The sequence below is a fragment of the Hemiscyllium ocellatum genome, chromosome 30, assembly GCF_020745735.1.
Source record: "Hemiscyllium ocellatum isolate sHemOce1 chromosome 30, sHemOce1.pat.X.cur, whole genome shotgun sequence".
NCBI lineage: Eukaryota > Metazoa > Chordata > Chondrichthyes > Orectolobiformes > Hemiscylliidae > Hemiscyllium > Hemiscyllium ocellatum.
Genome location: NC_083430.1, coordinates 43,855,870 through 43,883,375, shown reverse-complemented (window position 1 = coordinate 43,883,375; position 27,506 = coordinate 43,855,870). Strand labels below are relative to the sequence as shown.

The following is a 27,506-nucleotide window of genomic DNA, read 5'->3' as shown; positions in this document are numbered from 1 at the left end:
AATAGTGATGCTAATTTTTTTTAGAAACAGAACAAAATACTGAGTACTGGAAATCTGAACCAAAACATGTGTTGCAGCACCTGTGGAGAAAGACCATTAATATTGTGTTGAATAGAGACCTGCAGATGCTGTAGATTAGAGTCAAGATTAGAGCGGTGCTGGAAAAGCACAGCAGGTCAGGAAGCATCCGAGGAGCAGGAAAATCAATGTTTTGGGCCAGAGCCCTTCATGAAGAATTGTGTGTTGATTATCCAGTTCTGTTTTATGAACCTGAAGCATTATCTTTCTCTGTTTAGATACTGCCACATCTGTTTGATATTTCCAATGCTTGTTTTTGTTAATTATTCTTTGACAAACCAGGCTAAGCAAAGCGGTTTTTAAGTGAACTGAGCAAGTGCAATTAGATGTTCGCCAACCTTAATAGTGAGAGGGAGCACCATGCCTAAATCATTTCCTGATTCAGTGTTTCCTGCATTTCTGTATTTATTACTGGTTGTTTGGTCTTGTGATTGATTAATTCCATATGGTATCCATGCGTTATTAAACTTGCATGGTGTCAGAGGGTGACATTTTACCTTTTTTTTTGTGTATACAATTCAGAGATTCTGGAAAAGCAAAGGAGATTCATGCAAAGTCATTCCTGCACACGATATATGCATCATTTAGGCTTGTAGTTGGAGTTCCATCTGGAGCGGACACCACTGTGCACAGGAAACAAAACTCCTCCCCCCAACTCCAAAAAAAATTCAAGGGCGCCTAATTGCAGAGCACTTCAGAGAACATCTCCGGGATACCTGCATCAATCAACCCCACCTCTCAAACTTCCTTCCCACCTATCCATTCCACCCTCATCTCTGACCTATCACCTTCACCCCCACCTCCAGCCACCTATTGCACTCCGTTCCCTTCCCCGTGCCCTTGCCCTAGCCCCACCCCCTCCCCATTTATCTCTTCATCACAGAGGCTCCGAGCCTCATTCCTGATGAAGGGCTTTTGCCCGAAACATTGATTTTTCCTGTTCCTCGGAGGCTGTCTGACCTGCTGTTTTTCCAGCACCAGTCTAATCTTGACTCTGATCTCCAGCATCTGCAGTACTCACTTTTGCCTAGATTTTAATGCATACCCAGGAGCTGTGACTTATATCAAATTTGGTAAAATCTTGTTTGCATCCATGTCACCTTTTTCATTCTCGGTCAGTATCTCTATTTATAGTGGAAATGACTGATGTAAAATTGTCACTCTAAAGTTAAACATTCAATGCAACTGGCTGACTAAAATTAAGATTTAATCCCATTAAAGTATATATGGCGTGGCGTACTAAAATTGAGATTTTGTAAATATGTACAGTTCTTTTGCCAGTTCTGTTGCAGCTGGCAGTGGGTGAATTGGAAAAGGAGAGTTAAAAATTCTTCCTGTTCCCAAGACCAAAATTAAGTGGTTTGATTGAAAATTCAAATCTCTTGGCCTGAAAATTATTCATTGGGGTATGTGTAGGTACATTAAGCAGTTATTAAGTAACACTTAAAGAACTTAAACTATCTATTGAGACTTTTACTAATGCAAAGAAATTCTTAATGGGGCAAAAGCAGGAACAGGTTACTGAGTTGGATGACCAGCTTAGAACATGTTGAATGGCAGAGCAGACTTTGAAGCCAAATAGTATATTCCTTCTATTGTTGTGGTTCTGTTCGCCGAGCTGGAAGTTTTTGCTGCAAACGTTTCGTTCCCTGGCTAGGGAACATCATCAGTGCTGTTGGAGCCTCGTGTGAAGCGCTGCTTTGATGTTTCTTCCGGTATAAATACCGGAAGAAACATCAAAGCAGCGCTTCACACGAGGCTCCAACAGCACTGATGATGTTCCCTAGCCAGGGAACGAAACGTTTGCAGCAAAAACTTCCAGCTCGGCGAACAGAACCACAACAACGGACACCCGAGCTACAAATCTTCAATCAGATTTTAAATATTCCTTCTATTTTCTTTGTTTAACTGCTTTAAAAGCAAAGGAACTTTGGATTGTTGTGCAATGGAAATGATTGTTGGATTTTTATAGCAAAGGTTCACACTTATCTCAAATAGTGTTCCTTTGATTCAGCCTTTCAAGTTTACTTCACCATTTGACAAGATTATGGCTGACCAGTTTGGTTGTACCCTTGAATCTAATCTCCAGTCTGCCTCCTATAATTCGGGTTTGGTTGTCAATCCTGGAGGTCACTTAATCATAACCAGTAAAAATTGAGCTGCTTTTTTGGCTGTTTATCTTTGTATGCAATTTGCTTTCTTGCAAAGCACTTCTGTCCCATTAGGCTATATTCAGAGCAGTAGTACTTGTTGAGGGTAAAATCTTTGCTATTGAATTTGTGCAATAGTGCACATCATACTGTAATCTTCAGATTCTAGTAAATTGCGAAAAGTTACTTTCAACTGCCCCATAAAATCTCAGTTGGAAAGAAGAGCGTTCTTTGGCATGAATGTGGGTGTTTTTATAATCCTGTTTTGTATTGAATCTTGCGTTCTGAACATCTTTAGGGTCGTTTTCCTGCTGAAACTGAGTGAGGTCTGAATGCCATTCGCAAATGTTTCTGAAAAGAATGCTTTACACAGTAAACGTAGGACTATTTTGAGGGCACTGTGTAAATTAAGAACTGTTAAGCTGGTTAGTATCAGCTCCAGTTGCACAGGCTTTATTGATTCTTGGGTTGCTGTTTCATAGTGGTGAAACTTTTCTGTGAAGCAGCTTCCACTTGTCTGCTCTAGCAGTTTAAAAACTTGCAGTACTTTCCAAATGATTGCCAGTATTTGAATGAATGATTCAGACATTGGAATACCCAGTGAAATCCCCTTTTGGGATTTGTCTTGTTGCTTACGTGAGGCTTGATAGGTCAACTGAATTGTGATGCATTATACTTGGTAGAAAATACAAGTCTTTGGTAAACTGCACAGTGAATGTTACATTTCAATGAGATGGATATCATGAAATTATAAGCTTTTTATTGCTACATTTTCAGAAGATAGCATCTATACATCACAGGCTTAGCTTAATATATTTGTCATCCTGTTCCCGCCTCAGTTGAAGAAAGCGCTCAGAGACAGTAGTTTTACCTCCTTCATCTTTGTTCTGGGCCCTGGAGGGAGAGAGAATGATCGCTCATTGGCCCATCTGGTCCAGATCCTGTTGTAATCTCATTCACTTTGTGAAATCTTTTGCCGTTTATTACTAGTTTAATAGAAATTGAAACCCAAGCTTAGTCCTTTTTTTTGATAGTACTTAAATCCCAGAATGTTGAATCTATGACTCTTGACATCATGTTAATGTTTGATATACTCTAGGATACCAGCCATATTATACCATTACCATAGCTTTACTGGTCTTATACCCTACTTGTACTTTGTGGCACTTTGTTTTCAAGAGTACTGCATAAACTCTGATCCAGTTTTTCAAAACATTTGAACTGCCTTCTAATGAATTTATTTATTTTCAATTTTAAATGTCATATTGATATTGTTGAGTCATAGATTCAACAGACACTGGGGTGTAAGTACTATCAAAAAATAAGACTAAATTTTGGTTCCAACTTCTATTAAACCAGTAATAAACAGCAAAAATTTCAGTGAATGAGGTATAAACTCATCTGGCTGAGATTAGGATAGGAAGTTGACCAGAAACTAGGAGTCTGGTTGACTGGCAAACTTTGAACACTTGTGAACTACATCATATTGAATCATTGTAAAAAGGAAATACACATTAAACAATATTGTTACCTTGGGTTACATTTTTAATGTATTCTATCAATGCTGAAAAGATTCTTTTATTGGACCTTAATATTAGTCCAATTTAAAAAAAACAAGGATTTTTACTTTATAAATATTCATGTTTAACGTTTAGGTTAAATATACATTGTACCTTTATCATAGTCAAGAGTTTACAGTGATGGGAATCAACATCATTTGGATGCAGAAATTTTGCTGAGTGCACAAATGGGTTGTCAGTTACCACTGGGGCTGCAGTTGTTCGATTCCCTTCTATTATTATGTGATTGGTTACTGGAAGTTGAACCTCTCGGTTGTAGTGGTAGTACCATTCTGAAAACAATCTGTATTCTGATTCTACAAGAACAGTATAATCAGATGGCAATCGAGAGGGGTATATGTTATTGAACAGATCATCCAGTTTGGAAAAAAAGAAACTTATAATGTGAAGTGACTGGAACCTTGTGTAACTTGAGTGGTTTACAGTTAGAAGAAAAGGAGTGAGAAAGTGTTTAAGGTTTGAGCAGGTAGGGAAAGAGTTAAGTTTTGGGTTGTGAAAAACAAAGGCTCAGCTAGCGTGACTTGGATCACGTAAGAACTTGCAGTAAATGAGATGTTGGAGGCAAGGGTGGTGGGTTGACGAGGTGCAAAAGCATTCATCAAGGTTAAGAACGTTCATTGTATAACACCAGATGGCTTAATCTTTACTGCTGATGTTCGCTGATTGTAACGGTCACCAAATCCATATAGGTAGTTGCCTTATTTGGATGGTGCTCCCTGTAAGTGACTATGTAATTCATCATTAAGAATCTGCAGTTTGAGAGAAGACCAAGAACTTGTGTCTCTGCGCACATGGGCAATCATTCTCTCTCCCTCTAAGGCGTGGCATAAAGATGAAGGAGATAAAGCCATGCTTTTTTCTGAGTGTTTCAACTGATAGGGAAATGGGATGACAGGAGGACTGCAAATGCTGGAGATCAGAGTCGAGAGTATGGTGCTGGAACAGCACAGCAGGTTAGACAGCGTCCGACGAGTAGAAGAGTTGATATTTTGGACATTAGCCCTTCATCAGGAATGAGGCTTGTGGGCTGAGTGATAGGCGAGGGGGGTGGGGGCGGAAGATAGCTGAGAATGCAATAGGTAGATGAAGGTGGGGGGAGAAGGTGATAGATTGGAGAGGATGGTGGAGCGGATAGATAGGACAAGACTAAGGACAGGTCAGGAGTGCGGTGTCAAATTGGAGGCTTGGGACTGGGATAACGGAGAGGAGAAATGAGGAAGCTGGAGAAATCCACATTAATCCTGTGGTTGCAGGGTTACAAGGCAGAAGTTGAGATGTTCTTCCTCAAGGTGGTTAGGATTTAATGATGGAGGAGACCCAGGACCTGCATGTCCTTGGTGGGGTGGGTGGGAGAGTCAAGTGTTCAGCCATGGGCCAGTGGTTCTGACAAGGAATTGCAGGAGGAATGGTCTCTCTGGAATGCTGATAGGGGTGAGGAGGGAAATATATCTCCAGTGCTGGTTTTGTTTGTAGGTGGCAGAAGTGGCGGAGGATGATGTGATATATATGAAGGTTGGTGAGGTGTAAGGTGAGGACGGGGGGTGCGGGCGGGTGGTGTTCAAGGGCCTTGATGCGGGAAGTGGAGGAGATGTGCTGAAGGGCATCATCGGCCACGTGGGAGAGGAAATTGTGGTCTTTGAAGCAGGAGGCCATCTGGGATTTTCTAAGGTGCAATTGGTCATCCTGGAACAGATGTGGCAGAGGTGGAGGAATTGGGAATAAAGGATGGCATTTCTACAGGAGGCAGGGTGTGAGGAGACGTAGTTCAGGTAGCTGTGGGAAATGGTAGGTTTGTAGTAGATGCCTGTGGTTAGTTGGTTGCTGGAGATGGAGAGGTCCACGAAGGGGAGGGAGGTGTCTGAATTGGGCCAAGTGAATTTGAGGTTTGGGTGAAAGGTGTTGATGAAGTTGAACTGTTCAACCTACTCATGAGAGCATGAGGTGGTGCCACTACGGTCTTTGATATAGCGTAGGGAAAGGTGGGGGATGGTGCCGATGTAGCTGCAGAAGAGGGACTGTTCCACGTACCCGACAAATAGGCAGGCATAGCCGGAGCCCATGCGGGTGCTCATGGCTATCCCTTTAGTTTCCACATCTGACCGCCTGGACGCCGCATGCTGGCTTGTTACCTGCCCTTGAACGCTTCATTTCTGACCGCCACCGTGACACAAACTCACTCACCCACTTCAACCTCCTGCCCTCCCAATACGCAGCCCTTCCCTCCCTCTGCTCCAATCCCAACCCTACCATCAAACCAGCAGTCAAGATGGGTGCTGTGGTAGTTTGGCACACTGACCTCTACACCTCTGAAGCCAGGGACCAACTTGCAGATACCTGCTCCTACTGCCCCCTCGACCACGACCTCACCTCCCATCACCAGACCATCCATAGCCTTATCACCTCTTAGGATCTCTCATCCACAGCCTCCAACCTCATCGAAAACGAGCCCTGCACTGCCTGATTCTATCTCCTATCGACGATTCACAAAGCTGACTTTCCCACTCAACCCATTATCTCAGCCTGCTTCTGTCTCACTGAACTCACCTCTGCATCCCTTGACACTGTCCTCACCTCTTAGTTCAGGAACTCCCCACTTACATTTGGGATACACCATGCACATCCTTCACCACCTTCAATGCTTTCTTTTCCCCTGCGCCTTACACGTTATCTTCACCATGGACATTCAGTCCCCCGACACGTTTATCTGTCACGATGAAGGCCTCCAAGCCCTCCATTTCTTCCCCTCACGCCATCCCAACCAGTACCCTTCTCTCATCCGCCTGGTTGAACTGGTCCTCACCCATAACAACTTCTCCTTCCAATCTTCCCGCTTCCTTGAAACCATGGGACCCAGCTTTGCCTGTCTCTTTGTATGGTACGTGGAACCGTCAATCTTTTGCAGCTACACCGGCACCATCCCCCACCTTTTCCTCTGCTACATTGACGACTATGTATCGGCTAGTCATCAACTTCAGTAATATCTTTTTTACCCCAACCTAAAATTCACCAGGACAATCTCGAACACCCCTGTCCCCTTCAACTGCCCCTCCCACCCCTCCAAGGACATGCAGGTCCTGGCTCGTCTCCAGCACCAAGCTCTAACCATCTGGTGCTTGGAGGAAGAACAACTCATCTTCTGCCTTGGGACCCTGCAACCACATGGAATCAATGTGGATTTAACTGGTCTCCTCACTTCCCTTACCCCCCGCCCCAATCCCAGTCCCAAGTCTCCAACTTGCACTGTCCTGTTGGCTGGGCCATCATCTTTCCCATCTGTCCGCTCCACCCTCCTCCAACTGAACACCTCCCCCAACTTCATCTACCTATTGAATTCCCAGCCACAAATTGCAGAAACATTTTGGATATTTCCTTCCTTCTTTTCAGAGAAGCTAAACCAGTACTTATCTAAAATGCAAGCACTTGTCTCCTGCGCAGATTTGTCAGATCTAGCAAATATTTCTAATCTTTTGTTTTTATTTTATGTTTTTGCTGCATTGTTGTATGCATTTTGTCTACAATAGTTTGCAAATATCAAAACATTTTTCTGCAATTGCCTGAAATTGTCAAGAGATATACAGCACTGAAGCAAACCCTTTGATCCAACTCGTCAATGCCAACCAGATATCATCCATACATCTAGCCCCATTTGCCAGCATTTGGTCCATATCTCTCAATCCTTTCTATTCCTATGCCCATCCAAATACCTGTTAAATGTTGTACCAGCCTCCACTGTTTTGGCAGTGCATTCCATACCCATAACACCCGCTGTGAAAATGTTGCCCCTTAAGTCCTTTTAAATCTTTCCCCTCTCACCTTAAACCTATGCCCTCTATTTTTGAGCTCCCTACCCCAAGAAAAAGGCCGTTTCTATTTGCCCTGTCCATACCCCTCATGATTTAAATCTTTATAACGTCACTCCCTCAGTGTCCGATGCTCCAAGGAAAATAGCCCTAGCTTATTTAGCCTTCCTCAGTAGCTCAAATTCTCCAACCCTGGCAATGTCTTTGTAAATGTTTTCTGAACTCTTAAGTTTCTCAACATCCTTCCTATAGCAAGGAAACCAGAATTGAATGTAGTATTCCATTAATGGTATAACCAAGATCCTGTACAATTGCAACGTGACCTTCCAATGCCTATACTCAGTGCATTGACCAATAAAGGCATGCATATCAAATGCCACCTTCACTATCCTATATGTGACTCAACTTTCAAGGAACTATGAACCTGCACACCAAGGTCTTTGTTTAGCAACACTCCCCAGGAGCTAATCATTAAGTGTGAGTCCTGTCCTGATTTGTCTTTCCAAAATGCAGCACTTCACTTTGATCTAAATTACCTCTCATTGGCCCATCTGATCAAGGTCCCATTGTACTCTGAGGTAACCTTGTTGTTCATTGCATCTCCAATTTTGGTGTCATCTGCAACTTACTAACCAGATGTCCTATGTTTATATCCAAATCATTTATCCAACACTGATCTTTGTGGCACACTGCTGGTGACAGGCCTCCAGTCTGAAAAACAGCACTCCACCACCACCCTCTGTCTCCTACCTTTTGATCTCGTTCTGTATACAAATAACTAGTCCACCCTCTATTCCATGTGGTCGAACCTTGCTAGCCAGTCTGCCATGAGGAACCTTGTCAAAAACCTTTTCTGAAGCTGTCATCTTTGTTACTTCAAAAAACTCAATCTTTAAGTTTCTGAGACATGATTTCCCATACACAAAGCCATGCTGACCGTCCCTACTTAGTCCTTGCCTTTCCACATACACGTAAATCTTGTCCCTTTGGATTCACTCCAAAAACTTGCCCACCACTGATGTCAGGTTCACTCGCTTACCATTTTTTTTACGCTTTCATTAAACAGTGGCACCACGTTATCCCACTTCTGGCACCTTGTCTGTGGCTGTTGACACAAAACGTTTAGCAAAGGGCTCAGCTATCTCTTCTGTAGTTTCCCATTGAGCTCCAAGGTGTGCCTGATCAGATCCCGGGGATTTTTTCCACCTTTGTGTTTTAAGATGCCCATCACCATCCCATCTGAAGTAGTGACATTGTGAAAAATGTCACTATTTATATCCCATGTGCTCCATCTTCCATATCCTTCCCTACTGTAAACACTCATGCAAAACACTTGGTTAGTATCTCACCCATCTGCAGTTCCACACACAGTGGCCTTGCTGATCTTTAAGAAGCCCTATTCTCTCTCTATTACGCTTTTATCCATAATGTATTTGTCAAATCCCTTTGGATTCGCCTTAACCCTATTTGCTGAAGCTATTTCATATCCCATTTTTGCCCTCCTGATTTCCCTCTTAAATATACTCCTGCTTTTATACTCTTCTGGGGAATCACTCGATTTCTGCTGTCTATGCCTGATATATGCTTGGTCCTCCTTCTGGGCCACAAGCTCAATTTCTTTAGTCATCCAGCATTCCCTACATCTATCAGCCTTGCCTTTCTCCCTAACAGGAACATACTGTCTCTGGACTCTCATTATCTCATTTTTTAAGGCTTTCCATTTTCCAGCTATCCCTTTACCTGCAAGCATATGCCCTCAATCAGCTTTTGAAAGTTCTTGCTTAATACTGTCAAAATCCGCCTTCCTTCAATTTAGAACTTGAACGTTTTGTAAACAAAAAAACATTTGTCTTAGCTGAGGTCTGTGTCTTGCTGTCAGCCTCCATTCTAAAACACATTCTGAATTAATTTTGTCTGTGTAAATCCATTTCCAGTTTATATTTGTGGAATCTCAAAATATGCCAGCTTTCTGCGAAAGCAACTCCGTTAGTCCCATCTGCCATTCTTTCTTTCTGATCAGTCATTTTCTCCTTTAGACCTTTATACTGTTCCCTTGTGAAAACCACAATTGAATCTGCCTGCATCACAAATACAGATTGTGCATTTCAGATCCTATTCATTGGCTGTATTTTAAAATTCACATGACACTTTTTTTTGCCATTCACCTTGTGTTTATATTTTTTGATTCGGTTATCCTCTACCAATGCTAATAGTTCTTTGCTATCTACTCTGCCCAGCCCACTTGTGATTTTGAAAGCCTCTTTCAAGCTTTCTCTCGGCCTTCTGTTTAAAGGATAATAGTCCCAGCTTCTCAAATTGATTTAAGTGACTGAGGATCTTTAAGCTGAGAATGAAGTAAATCCTTTTGCATCTTCTCTAATACCTCACCATTCTTCTTAGTGTGACATGGAATGGACACACAATTGGATGCACTACACCATTTCAGGTTTAATCTGATTTTTGTGGTTGGTCATAACTATCTTTTATACACACTGCTTCAAATTACAAAGCTGAAATTTCTAACTAACACCTGTCTGTCTGCACTGACCACGATTTGTGCATGGGTATCCCAGTCCCTCTGCTCTAATACCTCATTTAGAATTGTTTTTTCGTATGTCTCTCCTCATTCTTCTCGTCAAATATATCACTTCACACTTCTGTGCATCAAATTTACCTAGCCACTTGCTTGTGCATTCCACTAGCCTGTCTGTCATTGTCCTTCTAAATCTATCACTTCAGTATTCCTGAGAAAAGAGTTGTTTTTTGGCGTTGTTGCATTCATCAGAACAAAATTGCAAGAATACTAAATTTCAGAGAGCAACAGTTTATACTGCATGAGAGCTAGGATCCCTTGAGCATTCTCTTCAGCATCATCTCAAATCAATCACCAACATGTTTCTTATGTAGTATAAATTGTTCACCTTTGAAACTCAGTATCTTGCTATTTATTTCTGATGAATGAAAGATGCAAATCTTCTGTAGTATCTTTTTTAAGTAATATTCAATTTCTGAACTAGGTGACTGTAAGTCCATCATTGTTGACCTCAGTTTGTGTACTCTAAGTTTAGTCACCTGACAGGTTTGAAATTGAGGTTTGCACACCCAGGTCATTAACATAGATCACAAAAAGTTGTGGTTTTAGTATCACCCTTCAGGAATCCCAGTGTAGACCTTCTTCCTATCTGCAAAACAGTAGTTTACTCAATGTCACGGGCAACTTTGTTGATTTCCTGTTGTTTTACACTTAGTGAAAACTAACGAACAAATTATGTTTCTGCACTTTGATTTTCTGACAGCTGTTTAATTTTAAGATTGCAAATGCCTATACTTGTAATGGAAACTATTGATTCACCTGTCTCTCACTAATTATGCTTCTTTGTAGTAAAGTTCCTATAATTAAACTGCAAATAAATGCATAAGATGCTTCCTTATCCCTACTGAACTTGTTGCACATCTGATGTCTTTAAATTTAGCATTAGGTTCTGCATCACAGATGTTGGGCACTAAATGCCTTTCCTGCAGTGAGCTTCAAATTTACTTTCATTTGAATGCCGGTAGGGATTTTTGGAACTGCATTACTAAGAATGTCTAGGATGTGTTTGCTTCTTGTAGAGTTCATTTTTGACCTTGAAAAAAAATCACTGATTGTAACAAAAGCAAAGAAAAGATCTCAAGGTTTCTGTCCACTCTTTTGGAAGGAAGTATTTCTGCGTGGTCCTGAATTGCATTTAAAACATTTTGCTCAATATGCACAGAAGCACTGTAATGCAGCAAGGAAATGCTCTACCACAGATGAGTACTGAAGAGATCAGACTGTAGCAGCATTAGCAAAGTGTTGAGTCAATTCTAATGCTTTCCTGTGATAAATTGAAAAGAAAAGAGCATTGATAAACATCAGATATATTTATTCCTAACATCTAGCCTCTGCTGAAAGTGTGGGTAAATTACTATCATTATTGTCAGGCTTACTGATAACATAGTACAAAAAAGTATCCTTTTGCTGCAGCTGTGGAAACCTTTATGTATAGTTGTATGTTATTTGCCCCTCAATCTCTTATCGTTAAGTTGGAGGCTGTTTCAACAGATTAAGGTTTGATATCAACTATCCTAACAATTAGGTTGCCTGTTTTTATGGTACCCTTCATATATTTTAGCTCGCCTGTAGCTCTGTATGTACAATCAATTCCTATCAAGTTCCTTTCGCCCAGTACACCTTTGTTCAATTGGATAGTTAAATACTGCCTTAATTTTAAATTTTTTGTCAATGTTTTCAAATCTGTTTGTAACCTTGCCACAGAACTGAAGACATTTACATTGCTCTAATTCTGACCACCTGATCATTCTCAATTTCAATTACTCCGCTGATGACAGCCATGGTATCACTACTTAAACTCTGAAACGTGGTCCCCAGACTGTCACCTTCCTTTTAGAACTGTCAATGTTGATCATTTCTAACTTTGGTCAAGTAGTTTGGTGTCATATGTTAATGGTTCTGCAAAGCATTCTGGGATGTTATACATTCCCATGGAGATAGTAAAATGGCAGGTTGCCTGAAGTCATTGTAAAATCAATGCAGTTTGGTTCTAATCAGAAAGCAAAATATTGTCTGTTCTGGAAATGTCAGGTTAAAAACTGCTGGAATTCTTAGCTTGCATAGTAACTGGATTTTTCAGGCCAATGATTTTCCATCAGAACTGGAAAAGATTAAAGATTAATAAAATTGTTTTGCCCAAAACCTGTTTATTCCTTGTCTAACCTTTCCCAGTTCTGATGAAAGATTAACAACTTGTCTAGAGTTGATAACAGAACCTTAAATGTAATTCTTGTATTGAAAATGTTTTGTGTGGTGCAGGTAGCTAGTAGCGAGGAACGTTTTAAGAAAAATGGGTTCTTCTATTATGAGCTTAAATTCTGCAAGTGGTGACATGTCAAGTGCAGTTCAAGTTTAAAGACTTAAAGAATCAAAAGACTCATTCGCCTCAAAGTTAGCGTTGATATTTGCAGTAAATATTTCCACAAGTCTCTCACAATAGGAAACTGGAATTTGCATCTCGTCATTACTTTCCTGTCCTTTTTAAAGAGGAATTTTATTAACCTTTTGGCCATGACTTTTACTGAATGCAGATATCAGGTTGGAACTTCTGAAATGTTAAACCATGAATGACCAGATATCTTTTCTCGTGCCTCATTTATGATATAATTTCTATCTAAAAATTTATTTAATTCTGTTTGATTGCACCTGAAGTGCATGTCGACTCCATCCCCTTCCCTGGCAAATGCCCAGAACTAAACCAACTTTTATCCTGACATCAGCTTCTGTCTATACATGAGTCCTGTAATGTTGCCTGACTTTGCCCCTATCTCTGTTGAATCCTTTATTTCAAGCCATTGTAGTTTCGAGGTTGACATTACTAGCTTCCAAGATTCTTCCCTCCATAAATTTGAGGTCACCCAGAGCTTTGACCATGTCCTGACCCACCCTTTGCTCACTGACCTGCATGGGTTCTTGTTCAAGCACAGCCTCAGTTTTAAAGTTAATATCCTTGTTTTTAAATTTATACCTTTTTTTGCCTCTTCCCAACTCTGTCACCACCTCCAGCTTCACCTCCCTCTGAAATATATGTTTTCATATAAACCTGGCCTTTTGAGCAGCCCCAATTTTAATTACTCCACCATTAACCCTCTCTCTGACTCTTTTATTTTTCTTTCCTCCTTTTAGACATTCCATGAAACCTAGCTGTTTGCTCTAACTAATGGCCATTTAATCCAATATGTCCTCGTGGCTTGGTTGTATTTTGTTTTATGCTCTCTCTAGTGTCGCACCTTGGGGTATTTTACTCCATTAAAGAGTCTATTCCTTTTGTGGGAGAGACTAGAACTAACAGAAACAACTTAAAATAAGAATTCTCCCATTTAAGGCACAGATGACCCCTATTTCTCAGTCAGTTTCTGTGGTCTTTTCTTCCCCCACAGAGCAATGCCTTTGAATGCTTTAAAGGCAGAGATAGAGATCCTTCAGTAAGAACAAATCAAGTTTTCAGTAGGCAGGCAAGTGAAGTTAAAGCCACAATTCAATCAGCTATCATTTTACTGAATAGCAAAGCAGGCTTTAGGGGTCAAATGTACTACTTTTAATTCATGTGTTCGTGTATAACTAACAGTCCCTGGAGATATGAAAATTGAAGTAAATTAAAAGTATATGCTAGCCAGTTTTGGTGCATAATTTATTTTATCTTCATTCTTTGCTTTTGGCTTGAATATGTCAGATCATTTCAGTCATGTTTCTAAATGTGGACTCATAAGATAGGTGCATGGGTTTTTTTTCTTTGAATTGCCTTTTGGTATTTGGGGAATTTGGTTAAAAAAAATTAGCATCCTTGAAACATATTGAGTTGATTTTTTGTATCACTTTGATATATTACTTTGTTTAGTGATCCAAATGCACTGAACCAAATCTGCACCTTAAGTATGTAGCAGTATTGGGTTTGGCGGCCACCAAAATGTCAACCTTCACTGTCATTGGTACTGTTGCTAAATTTAGTATCTGCTCCTCATCAACACTGGATCTGCGGATAGCAACTCTAGATGCTATTTGGCACTTGTTTTTGAGATACCTTAAAATGCAGGTGGTGGTATGCACATTCACTGGTAGAATTCAGAACTATTCCACATTATGCTCTCAAAACATTTTAATTTTTTAATTAATGTGAACTGGTGGCTTGCTTCATTGGAGGAATAGCCATTTTCCATCCTGGAAGGCAAATGAATTGGCCCTCTGGCGTGGAATCCCAGAAATAGGAGAGAAGGTGAAATATTGATTAAAAACCAGAGATTTCAGCTCTGAATCATTCCTTGTAATAGTGATGGGTACTTTTTTGAGTTCTAATTGCCACGTGTTTCAGTTCTTGTCAGTATTGGTTTAGCCGGTGAAACAAGTTAATACACTGCTGCTCTTTTGAGCTTACTGTTGACTTAAAGCATGTTTAAAAATGTTTCCATATCACTGCAGATTACAGAAAACACACTCTCTTGAGCAGCTAATTTGGTGATTGGGTTCTGAAATAATGACTCTCGTTCTTTCACTGTAGATCTTCGTACAATATGGTGAGAAGTGCAAAGCCTCTGAAGAACTCCTACCTTTATTGGAGGTGTATCGGATTTCTATCCAAAGTTACACAAACGCAAGGCCTTACCTGACTACGGAATGTGCTCATATTCATTTTGTACTGAATCGATTAGCAGTGTAAGTGTCTCTATACTTAATGGCATTTTTCTAAGAAAATTGAACTGCAAGAATCTTAAGTGTAGAAAATAAGCTTGGGATTTTTTTGCTCTTTGAGTGGCAGTTGGAATTTAATTTTAATAAATGTGACGTTTTGCATTTTGGTAAGGCAAACCAGGGCAGGAGTTATACACTTAATGGTCGGGCCTGGGGAGTGATGTTGAACAGACACCTATGAGTTCAGGTGCGTAGTTCCTTGAAAGTGGAGTTGCAGGTGGTGAACGCATTTGGCATGCTTGCCTTCATTGGTCAGTGCATTGAATATAGGAATTGAGGCATCCTGTTGTGGTTGTACAGGACATGGGTGAGGCCATTTTTAGAATATTGTGTTCATTTCTGATGTCTTTGCTATAGGAAAGATGGTGTTAAACTCTTAACATTCAGAAAAGATTTACAAGGATGTTGTGGGATTGGAGGGTTTCAGCTATAGAAGCTGAATAGGTTGGGGGACGTTTTCCTGGAGCATGGGAGACTGAGGGTTAACATTTGAGGGGTATGGATAGGGTGAATAGCCAAGGTCTTTTTCCTAGAGTAGGAGAGTCCAAAATTGCAGGGCATAGGTTTAAGGTGAGAAAAGATTTTAAAAGGAGTTGAGGGACAGCACTTTCATGCTGAGGGTGGTGTTTAGATGGAATGAGTTGCCAGAGGTGCGTACAATTGCAGCATTTAAAAGACATCTGGATGGGTATATGAATAGGAAGGGTTTAGAGAGATCTGGGTCAAATGATAGCAAATATGACTCGATCAATCAAGGATATCTGGTTGGGAGGAACAGGTAGGCTGAAGGGTCTGTTTCCGTACAATATAACTCTGTGACTGAGTAGTTCGTATTATGGACTGCAATGGGTTTTGGTGTCTTGCGGTAGAATTTGTGCTGTACTCCTTGTCGTTAGTATTGCTAAATGGATGTTAGGTTTTTTATTCTTGTGGGGCATTGGTGTCACTAACTGGCCAGACTTTATTGGCCACCATTCTTAATGGGCATTGAGAAGGTGATGGTGAGCTGCCTTCTTGAACTATTTGCAGTCCATGTTCTGCAGTTAGACCCTCAATGCCTTTCAGAAGGGCATCCACAGTTTTTACGCATCCAGGTGCATTTGGGGAACTTAACCACATGGTGGAAATTCTAAAACCATCTAAATGTCACTTTACTAAAAACATTATGGTTTATGATATTATGGCTGTTTATTTGGTACTTGAGCATCAGCATTTGATCAGATTTGATGAAACACTGTGTAGAATAAGTTGTATAGAATAAGTTACACTTGTAAGATTCCTCATCTTTATTGGCAACAGAATAAATGTTTGCTTTTCTGAAGAGACATTTGTTTTTGTTTCCTGGCAACAGATGCAACAGATCTTCAGTAGAATAAGTGAACCTTTCAAAAGGAGTTAGCTGACTCATTTATTAACCCTGTTTAAAATTTTAGGAGTTGTTTTGAACTTCTATTGTCACTGTCTGAAAATGAGATTCCACAAGAGGTATGGCAACAGCTGCAACAGACGTTACAGGTGAGTGAGCAGTTGGAAATGGCGGAATATTTGTTAAAATGAGTTTTTGTTTGCTCTAATTCTCAATTACACTGTAGTCAATAATAATCCAAACCTTGATTTCATTCATTGGAGTGCTTTAATATGGAGATTTTTTTTCTAATCCCAGCTGGCGAAAATATTGGCAAGAGCCATCTCAGTGAAACCTGGCTTGATAGATCATAAAATGATCTTTGTAGTTCGGTCATCATAGTCATCGACCCCTGAACATTAAACTGTCAACAAATCTTCTATAAATAAAAAAAGCAAATTATCACCACAATTGGTTAATTATGAAGTAGAAAAATCGAAACATGGAAAGATTCGACAATTTACCACTTTATCATTTGCTGGTAGTCCATCTAAGTAAAATATAACTCCTATCTAAAGTCTTTAATTACTTGCTGAGCTGACAAGTTGCAAGCTTTTCCTTTTGGCAATTACACATTCTCCAGGCGTGATTCTCTCCGTTATTGTCTCTCCTAGAGACACAAAACTACTGACTGATTTCTTTCCACTGAATCAGAGAAAAATTTGGTCTTTTACAGCCCATGTGTGCTGGAACTGCTTTAAAAAAATTTGACTACTTTCCTGCTTGAAGACTTCACAAACCATCTGCTATCCTGAGATGAAACTATTCTTCTGAACTGAAACCTGATTCTGACAGCTTCCTTGTGCTCAGTTCCCAATCATAATCTAAACCAAAGTAGCAGTGGGAGCATTGTAATTGAATTTGGTGTGGGAATCCCACTCCTGATTTGAAATCAGAAAATGTAAATGTGAGAGGAGAGGATCCAGCTTGTCTGTGATTATTCCTCATGACAAATAAACATCGTGCTACGAAATGTCACATGCAGATAATTGATGATGTAGCAGATACCTTTGGAACAACTTATACTTTAGAGTAATAGGGCAATGTTTGGCAAATAAAGTTTTTTTTTCTCAAAACGTTTGTTGTACGGTGTCACATGACTCTTAAATTGATTATTAGATGTACAGCATGGAAACAGACCCTTTGGTCTAACTCGTCCATACTGACCAGATATAGGACATAGCACAATACAGCGCAGAACAGGCCCTTCGGCCCTTGATGTTGTGCCGACCTGTGAACTATTCTCAGCTCTTCTCCCCCCCCCCCCCCCCCCATGCTATCCCATCATCATCCACGTGCTTATCCGAGGATTGTTTAAATCTCCCTAATGTGGCTGAGTTAGCTACATTGGCAGATATGAAATTCCACACCCTAACCACACTGAAGAATCTGCCTCTGACATTGTCTTAAATCTATCACCCCTCAATTTGTAGCTATGACCCCTAGTACCAGCTGACATCATTCTAGGAAAAAGACTTTCACTGTCTACCCTTATCTAATCCTCTGATTATCATGTATGTCTCTATCAAATCTCCCCTTAGCCTTCTTTCCAATGAGAACAGACCCAAGTGTCTTAGTCTTTCCTCATAAGACCAGGCAACATCCTGATAAATCTCCTCTGCACCTTTTTCCGATGCCTCCACATCCTTCCTGTAATAGGGCGACCAGAACTATACACAGTATTTCAAGTGCGGCCACACTAGCATTTTGTATAGTTGCAGCATCACATTGCGGCTCCGGAACTCAGTCTCTCTACCGATGAAACCTTAACAGCTGTATGCCTTAACAGCTCTATCAACCTGGGTGGCAACTTTCAGGGATCGATGTACATGGACTCACTTATTAACCCTGTTTAAAATTTTAGGAGTTGTTTTGAACTTCTGTTGTCACTGTCTGAAAGATTCCTCTGCACATCCACACGACCAAGAATCTTTCCATTGACCCAGTAGTCTGCCTTCCTGTTGTTATTCCCAAAGTTAATCACCTCAATTTAGTTGCATTGAACTCCATTTGCCACCCCTCAGCCCAATTCTGCAGTTTATCAAAGTCCCCCTTCAACCTGTAACATTCTTCCACACTGTCCACCACTCCACCGACTTTAGTGTCATCTGCAAACTTAGTAATTGAGTACCTATGCCTGCGTCTAAGTCATTTATAAAAATGACAAACTGCACTGGGCCCAAAACAGATCCTTGTGGCACAACACTAGTAACTGACTCCAAGCTGAATATCTTCTATCAACCACCACTCGCTGCCTTCTTTCAGAAAGCCAGTTTCTAATCCAAACTGCTAAATCATCCTCGATTCCATGCCTCTGCATTTTCTCCAACAGCCTACCATGTGGAACCTTATCAAAGGCTTTACTGAAGTCCATGTACACCACGTCAACTGCCATACCCTCATCTACATGCTTGGTCACCTTCTCAAAAATTTCAGGTTTGTGAGACATGACCTGCCCTTGACAAAACAGTGTTTACTATCTGAAATCAAATTGTTACTTGCTAGATGATTATAAATCCTATCTCTTATAATCCTTTCCAAAACCTTTCCTGCAACAGAAGTAAGGCTCATTGGTCTACAGTTACCTGGGTCATCTCTACTGCCCTTCTTAAACAAGGGTACAACATTTACAATCCTCCAGTCCTCTGGTACTAAACCTGTAGACAATGATGACTCGAATATCAGAGACAAAGGCTGTGCTGTCTCCTCCCTAGTTTCTCAGAGAATCCTCTGATAAATCCTATTCAGCCCAGGGGACTTGTTTACTTACACTCCTAGAATTGATAACACCTCTTTGTAACTAACCTCAATCCTTTCTAGTCTAATATCTCGTACCTCATTCTTCTCCTCTGATATTCTCCTTTTCCTGAGTGAAAAGTTAGTTTAGCACCTCTCCAATGTCCACAGTGTCCATACTCAACTTCCCACTTCTGTCTTTGACTGGCCCAATTCCTACCCTAGTCGTCCTTTTCTCACCCTATTTCGTCCCACCTGCCAGCACCCAGCCCATATCCTTCCAAAACCTTCCTATTTATATAACCATCCAGATGCCTTTTAAATGCTGTAATTGTACCAGCCGCCACCACTTCTTCCGGCAGCTCATTCCATACACATCACCCTCTGCTTGAAAAAGTTGCTCCTTAGCTCTCATATCTTTCCCCTCTCAGCCTAAAGCTATGCCCTCTAGTTCTGGACTCCCCCACCCCAAGGGAAAAAACTTTCTCTATTTATCCTATCCATGCCCCTCGTGATTTTATAAACTGTATATTTTGGTTTTGGGAGGAGTGAGTGATCATTCTCAAACTTTTATTTAGTTGAGTGCTTCTGCAATGGTCATCTGTCCTGAAGATCTTTCTGGTGTCATTCCTAGAAAAAATTCTTCTTCTTGGAAATGAAAGTTGTCATATGTAGCCCTCCTGGAATAAGAGGGGGGAAAAAAGCCCACTGAAGTAAAATGCAATTTCCAACAATAAATTGTCAAAATGGATTAATGAATCACACTTTACAGCATGTTACTGTGCATTTTATTATGAAGCTTCTTAGTCTGGCAGTTTCTGTGTTTACTATGAAGGGCCTAATCTAAAATGGCCCATGTGGAATAGCTCATGTGATTTTATATGTTAATGGATTTAGTTTCTGAAGCTAATTTTGCTAAGATTTGTAGAATAGTGTGCACAGAATTGCAACAGTTTTATACTTTGGAGCTGAGAATTGGCTTGAAAGTTCAATACATTCGTGCAGAAGACCATGTTGCTGTAATATTGATGCCGGTTTTATGCTTTATGAAATTGTTGAAATGAACAGGTAACTGAAATGTGCTGTGAACTATAAAAACAGAGCAGAATAGATGTTGTGTTCGTGAATACATTTATCAGTGACCTTGTTCTGAGGGTAAAGCCAAACAATATGCAGCTTTTCATCATGGTGTGCTTGTAAACTTTTCACTATCTTTTTGATAGGATTCTCACATCACATTGCTGGAATTTGGGCATAATGAACTGCAGGCCCTTGTTGCTATCACAAGTGAAGGTGGTGCATGGAAAAATCCACTCCTACAATGCATTCTTACCAAGCAACCAGCAGACATTGAAGAAGGTATGCATGAATGCAGTTTAATGATTCTCTTAACCACCATTTCAGAAATAATTCATGCTGCATGTATATTTAAACTTGATCTAAGTCTCTAGATATAATTTAAAAAGGTTTGTAAGCTTGTTCAGAGATGTTATGACATTCCTCTAAAAAAGGTGGACTTGAACTTGGGTTTCTTTGCTCAAAAGTAGGTTGATGATCACAAAAGCCCTTAATACACTTAAATATGAAATGCATTCAGTTTGTGATATTCTGAAATACTGTGCAGTACGGTGGCTCAATGGTTAGCACTGCTGTCTCACAGCGCCAGGGACCCGGGTTCAATTCCCGCCTCAGGCACCTGTCTGTGTGGTGATTGCACATTCTCCCCTTGTCTGCGTGGGTTTCCTCCGGGTGCTCTGGTTTCTTCCCACAGTCCAAAGATGTGCAAGTCAGGTGAATTATTCAAGTGTGAATATAGGGGAATGGGTGGGTTGCTCTCCGGAGGGTCAGTGTGGACTTGTTGGGCCGAAGGGCCTGTTTCCACACTGTGGGTAATCTAATATTCAGTAAGCACAGAGGAACCTTGATTATCTGGCATTCAATTATCTGAAGTTCGGATTGTCCGGCAAGATCCCGATGCTTGGTTAAATTGTGTTAGCAGGCATTCGATTATCTGAACGTTAGATTGTCTAACAAATTACTCTGTTCGTGTCGTTTGGATAATCGAGGTTCCTCTGTATTTTACATTAAAGATAATTGAACTTCAGAGGCCAATGGATTGACCCATGTTTGTCATTTTCTCCTCCCCTTTGGTGTCAGGCGCAATGTAGTTATGGGACAGAATGTTGTCTCTGTCTGTGATCAGGTTCAGCAACAACGTGCTATTAGAAGTACTTTTTTCTACCTTGGGCCGACATTGACAGACTGATAGCTCATAATGAGCTCAACATGGTTGAAATAGCCAACTTTGATCAACTAACAAAGCAGGCATGGAAGAGAAAAGAAAGAAGCCTCTTTTCGGACAAGGCGATTATCTGCAACTGTGTATCTTCACAAGTAGGAAGAACAAAGGCCCTATAGCTTCTATCCTGGGTATTTCAACATCTTTGCCATTATATTGAAAGGAAAATGTCACCACCTGAGTAAACCTTTCTAGGCGAGCATGCTGAACATGCCAGCAGTGATCAAACAAAGACGGCGTGATTCGGCTTTTTTGGGCACATGGAAAATTGTTTCTCCGAGGCTGTGAAACTTGGGAGACAACATTCTTGAATCAGAGAATGGACTATCAAACCACAGCATCAATATCATTGTCAAGAATGAGAAACTACCTGGCAATCGTTAAAATTGCCAGCACCAACAGTGGGCAGGGTATTTGCCATCCCAATTATATGGTTTCTGAAGCTGCAAAATAGGCACCAAGACTTCAAATAAGGGGTCAGCAGATATCTTTCTGCACCATTTGCCCTTTCAGACTTGGCTTTTGCCTTCATAAGTGCAGTAGTTGATTTTGTTTAACCTTCCAAAAGTTCACAGATTGTATGCCCATCATCCCTGTCAACTGGAAAGATGCCAACCTCTGAGCATAAATTTGAGGACCTAATTTTACATCTATGGGAAGTTTGTTTAGTAATCTGGTATTCAAAGTCGAGACTGAAAAAGCTGATTTTTGGTAGCTTTGGTGCCTTTTCAGAGAGAAAAAACAGTGACTGTTAGCCTTTACTGCCTTGTCTTTTACACTCAATTATACAGTTAAATGTCTGAAAGAAGGTTAGGGATTCATTGCCAAAATAATGTACATCTGGGATTTACATATTAAAGAACCGGAACCAGCAAGTCCATTCTGAAAGGTGAAAGACTTAACAATCTAGGTCTGTTCAATGTATCATTGTATCACTGTAACCTTTTGCTATAAATGGGGTGTTTATCGTCCTGCTTCACAACCACCTGATGAAGAAGCAGCACTTTGGAAGCTAGTGCTTCCAAATAAACCTGTTGGACTATAACCCGGTGTTGTGATTTTTAATTTAAATCTGTTGTAAAGGTACAGCAGAGGTAAGCTGAATATTGAATGTTCGGAACAAAAGAGTGAGTGTACTAAAATAGAATAATAGCTACAACAAAAATAATCCAAAACTGTCTTATAACTACACAATGGTAAAATGGTGGGACTGAAACACACAATCTGTGAATGCAGAATCTGAGGTGTTTTGCATCCTTCACCCGAAGAGGATGCTGCCCAAACAGCTGTAAGGGAGGAGGCATTTTAACTTCATTGGATAGAATGAAAAGGAGGTACTAAAAGTTTGTAAGATCTCAAAGTTGAAAGTTGTGTGCATGAGATGCATCCTCATTTTTGAGAGAAGTAAATGTGCTTTAAAAATGAAAGCTATGACATGAATTATTTTTATGCAGGGAGTTGTGACCTGAAGCGGCTGGTTAAAATCAGCTTTGATGCTAATATTCAAGAATTTATTTGATTAAGACTTAAAGGGAAAGAAATGGATAGGTGTGTGAGGGAAGACTAAGAGAATGGGATTAATTAGAGAGCTGGCCCATAGAGCTAACCCACACACAATGTGTTGCATGGTCCTCTGTCTGTATCATTCTAATTCTGCAGTGCGGAATGGTATTGATAGAAAACAGCTTGTTTAAATTGAAATTGGTGTGCTGTATTTTACAATATACAGGTTCCCTTGCCTTTTTTCCACTTTTCTTTCTTGCATTTAATTTCCTTTCTAAAACTTGGGTGTGCTATAGATAAGGATCTTAATGGAACAGAATCCCTGTTGCTATTTTTTTAAAAGCTACATTCGTAGGTAGCAGTGGTCGTAGATGCCAGATATACTCTGGTACCACTTAAGTATGAGTGTTTGAACAGTAAGTGCCCGTTGATCTGTCTCTTTCCAGATGCTCAAACAAGGCATGTGAATTTTTTTTCCTGGAGGATGACTTTGATAATCTGGCGACACTACTGCAATAAAATCATTCATAAATCTGTCCTGTAGAGAAATTTATATCAATTGAGTGATTCTCTTATAACCATATCTTTTTGATATTTATGTATGTTGGGCTTTTTCTCCTCCAATATTAATCTAAGAATTTATATAAAAGGGCTGTTGGTTTCATTTGCTGAATAAAAGCTCTGGAAGGGCTGTGTTTTGTCTTTTAAAAAAAAACTGCATTCTGATGCAGTGTTAATATTAGGTTACAGGAATAATAGTCTTTTTGGTGGATGGTGAAGTAAAACTAATAGTTTGATTAGGTTGTGCTTATGCTCTTCATTTCATGTTGCTATATAATTTATTGGAATGCTTAGACAAATGGAAAATGTGTTTTCAACTGAATAGTTGAGAATGTTGTCTGCCTGATGGTACTGCTGGGCTAGGTTGCTGGTATGAAGAAGCATTTAAGGACCAGTAAAGCTGGTGTCTTGGGATTAGGATGCAAAGTGAAAACAAGATTGCAGGACAAAAGTCAGAAATACAATCTCTGATCAAGAAATAGCTTTCAGAAATAATTAGCCAACATGAAATGTGGACTCAATGTAGTAGAATAATTACGCTGGAACTTTTACCTGTAGCTAGTACCACAAAAATGAAATGAGGGCTTATTTTTCACATGTACAAGTGGTACTGCTCAAACTTTTGTTTCAGAAGAGGCTATTTAGTTCACCATTTTTCAATTCTGAAAGAAACTTTTTAATTAAGATTCTTGTATTTTTGCAATTTAATATGCAATTAAGCTATTGATGCACACAAACTTTTTGGATTAATATAAACGATATACCTGAAAAGTCTTTGTACTGATTTCAGGCAGCATTTGAAACTACAGTCCTTCAAATATTATGTTGCTAAATCCAGACTGAAAGTTAATTCGAGCCAGGAAAGAGTGTTTAGTCATTTACCATTCATCAGAATTGGGTAGCAGAGTATAAACCACTCTGACAAGATTAATTTCCTTGCATTGCAGATGCGAACTTTAATTTTGGTAACCTAATTTCTGACGTGTCTTTGTTTTATTAAATATCACGATAGTCGTGCAAGGTATAGATTATAACCAAATTACCTTTTCTGTTTATATAGTCAACAATTACTTGATCCAGGAGGGGCCTGCATTCCTTGAGCTACGCATTAAACATTTGATGAAGACAGATCGTAAGTTCGAAGCAACGCTGCTAGCGAAATGTTGTGCAGAAAATGCAGAAATTAACAACAAAGGTGCTTTTCGACAAATCTACCTCACTTGTCTCTGCACCATGGGACCCAATGAGGAGGCAGCAAAAGAGGTAAGTAGTTTTTAAAAAGTAGAGGCTTTTCTGTTCTTGAAAGATCCATTACTTTAGAAGGAATATAGACCCCCAATCTGAAAATTTGGAAAGAATTTTTACAAAAGCAGATTCTTGTGGGCAGTAATGAAAATTGATGACAGTGCTGCGGTTGTCACAGCTTAAGGGAATCCTTCAAGCTCATGGCAGTTTAGAGAGAACCTTCGAGGCGGTCCTCCAACTCAGAGTACTGAGTTCTAAGGGAAGCAAAAGAAACTTAAGGTTTTTGGATTTAAAAGATGTGATACAGATTATCAAATAAAACAGCATATAGAATAATCAAGTCTTGAACTTTATCGTGAATCATAATAGTATAAAATAGGAACATCTACAAATCCATGAAACTTTAAGGCAGACTTGAAAAGATTTGGGGCAGCATAGTGGCTCAGTGGTTAGCACTGCTGCCTCACAGTGCCAGGGACCCAGGTTCAATTCCCACCTTGGGTGACTGTGTGGAGTTTACACATTCTCCCCGTGTTTGCGTGGGTTTCCTCCGCGTGCTCTGGTTTCCTCCCACAGTCCAAAGATGTGCAGGTCAGGTGAATTGGCCATGCTAAGTTGCCCATACCGTTAGGTGCATTAGTCAGGGGGAATGGATCTGGGTGGGTTACTCTTCAGAGGGTCGGTGTGGACTTGTTGGGCCAAAGGGCCTGTTTCCACACAGTAAGTAATCTAATCTAATTTGCAAAAGCAACCAACACGTGAAATAGATGTTTGGTTGAGTGTTGGAGACTAAAATACTGGAATAATTTTACATCCTCTGTTATTGTCTTGGATCGAAAGGTCATTCTGGAACATTGCTTGAATAACCTTCATTGGTATCTGTCTTGTGTTCTTGCAATATTTAAATTAAGTACATTGTTACTTATGGACAATGTGGTTCTAAAAGTTTCCAGGAATAATGTCATTTTCAGAAAATTGAGTGTCTGTTTTGGTTTTGTCCCACATTTTGAAATGAACTTTGCATTATGTATCTAAATTAAATTGCAATGATTATCCTGTCTAATATCCAAAATGTTCTTCTTCTGATAGATTGCCCATGTTGATTGCAAGGAAGTACTGGATATTATTTGTAATTTGGAGTCTGATGGTCAGGATAATGCAGCTTTTGTCCTGTGTACAACATTCCTTACACATCAGCTACAGCAGGAAAGTGTCTATTGCTCTTGGTAAGTTTTAGGTATTTTAAGTATTAAAATATTTGAGGTATCAGATTTTTCCATGCCTTTACGTTCACACTTGCTGGGAGAATTATTATTTGGATTTTAGCATGGTGTACTAACTCAGTGATAGTGAGTGGTGTGATTGTTTCCCTTTTGTATTTCTGTAGTTCGGGCTAGCTAATCGATTGTAAATTGAGCACCTGTGTTTAATCTCTGCTTTGAAACTGTAACTATAGTTCATTGCCACCCTGACCTTTTGTTCTTGTGAAAGTAAAAATTCATTGGGATTTTGCTGTCTTGTTCTTCATTCAACTTGCCATAATGTGCATCGAAGCAGAATTGGAAAAGACTATGTGACGTATTTATCGTGCATAGCGTCACAGCTGAGTCTGATCTGATCCTCATCCATGTCTGCTTTCTGGAGACGGAAGCAGAAACTTTGAGTTGATCTTTACCCTCGTTTAACCAAAGGAATCTGGATCCAAGTGAATGACTCTTGCTGCCATGTATATGAATAGGTATCTCGGTACAAGCAAGAATCATTTTACTGTTTCATCATGAGGAACGTTCTCACTGCTATATTGTAATTCAACATGTTTTTGGTTATATTTTGGTACCTATCCAAAATAGATCAAAATTGGTAAATTAAATAAATGCCCTCTATGTTTGTATGTGGTTTTAATTGTGAATTATGTTGCTGAGAAAACAACGAGAGGCATACGATTTAGTCTGCATGTAGTGATTGTGAGAATGGAATCTAGTTATACTGCCACTTTTTAAAGCCAGAAATGGTATGACATCTTAAAAGTGTACTTAAAAAGGAAATAATTGTTTGCCATCCTTTTTCCTCAAGGGAACTTACTCTGTTTTGGAGCAAGTTGCAGCGAAGAATGGATCCCTCTTTAGATTCCTTTCTAGAACGCTGTCGTCAACTTGGTATCATTGCAAGAACAGTGTACCACATATTCTTCCTTATAAAAGTTATCCAATCTGAAGTAAGTAACCAGTTGATTTCTTGAAATTGAAACACATTGAAAAGCTGTTCAGTAATTTCTTTTTTGCAGTGCCTTACTTTTAACTGTTGTCTTGAAATTAACTCACTTAATAGTCTTTGCTTGAGTTATTTGATTTTTAAAAATGCAAGCTGTTAAATATTTCATTTGTAATATGATAGTTCTTTAGCCAGTGTTGCCTTCATTTTTTAAAAAATATTTTTGTTTAAAAAAGTTTCTTTTGAATATTATAGCAAATACAAAATCAAATACAAATACAAAATTGGTTTAATATTCAAACCAATATTAAAAATACAAAGTTGCTAATTATACAAATAACTAATAGCTAAGCTAAAAAAGGAAAATCTTAACAATAATAAGAATAACAACCATAACACAGCTCAGCAAAACAAAAGAATAGCCCTCTATTGTGCGCAGAAGTTTGTATGCATTCATATGTTCATAGTTCCTCTCCTCTGGATACCAAACCCATTGCTTAGAATTGCCATGGCTATATAAAGGCTCTTATTAGTATGGTGGACAAATCTGTACCCAATCCAAAAAGGGCTGAAACGTCTAATAGAAATTGAGTTTTATGGTGCACCATACTCTTCAGAAAGTCTATGGGGGTGTGCTCCATGACTAGCTTATGCCAGCT

At 39.7% G+C, this 27,506-nt stretch overlaps 1 protein-coding gene across 1 annotated transcript in view; it reads left to right on the top strand.

The window, feature by feature from the left end:
- rlf (RLF zinc finger) overlaps positions 1-27,506 on the top strand; it is a 57,591-nt gene that overhangs the window by 18,098 nt on the left and 11,987 nt on the right. Inside the window, exons 2-7 of the mRNA XM_060847305.1 lie at positions 14,697-14,851; positions 16,321-16,402; positions 20,252-20,387; positions 24,452-24,654; positions 25,726-25,862; positions 26,710-26,851. Of these exons, the coding sequence (XP_060703288.1) occupies positions 14,697-14,851; positions 16,321-16,402; positions 20,252-20,387; positions 24,452-24,654; positions 25,726-25,862; positions 26,710-26,851 (855 nt within the window). The remainder of the gene's footprint in view (positions 1-14,696; positions 14,852-16,320; positions 16,403-20,251; positions 20,388-24,451; positions 24,655-25,725; positions 25,863-26,709; positions 26,852-27,506) is intronic.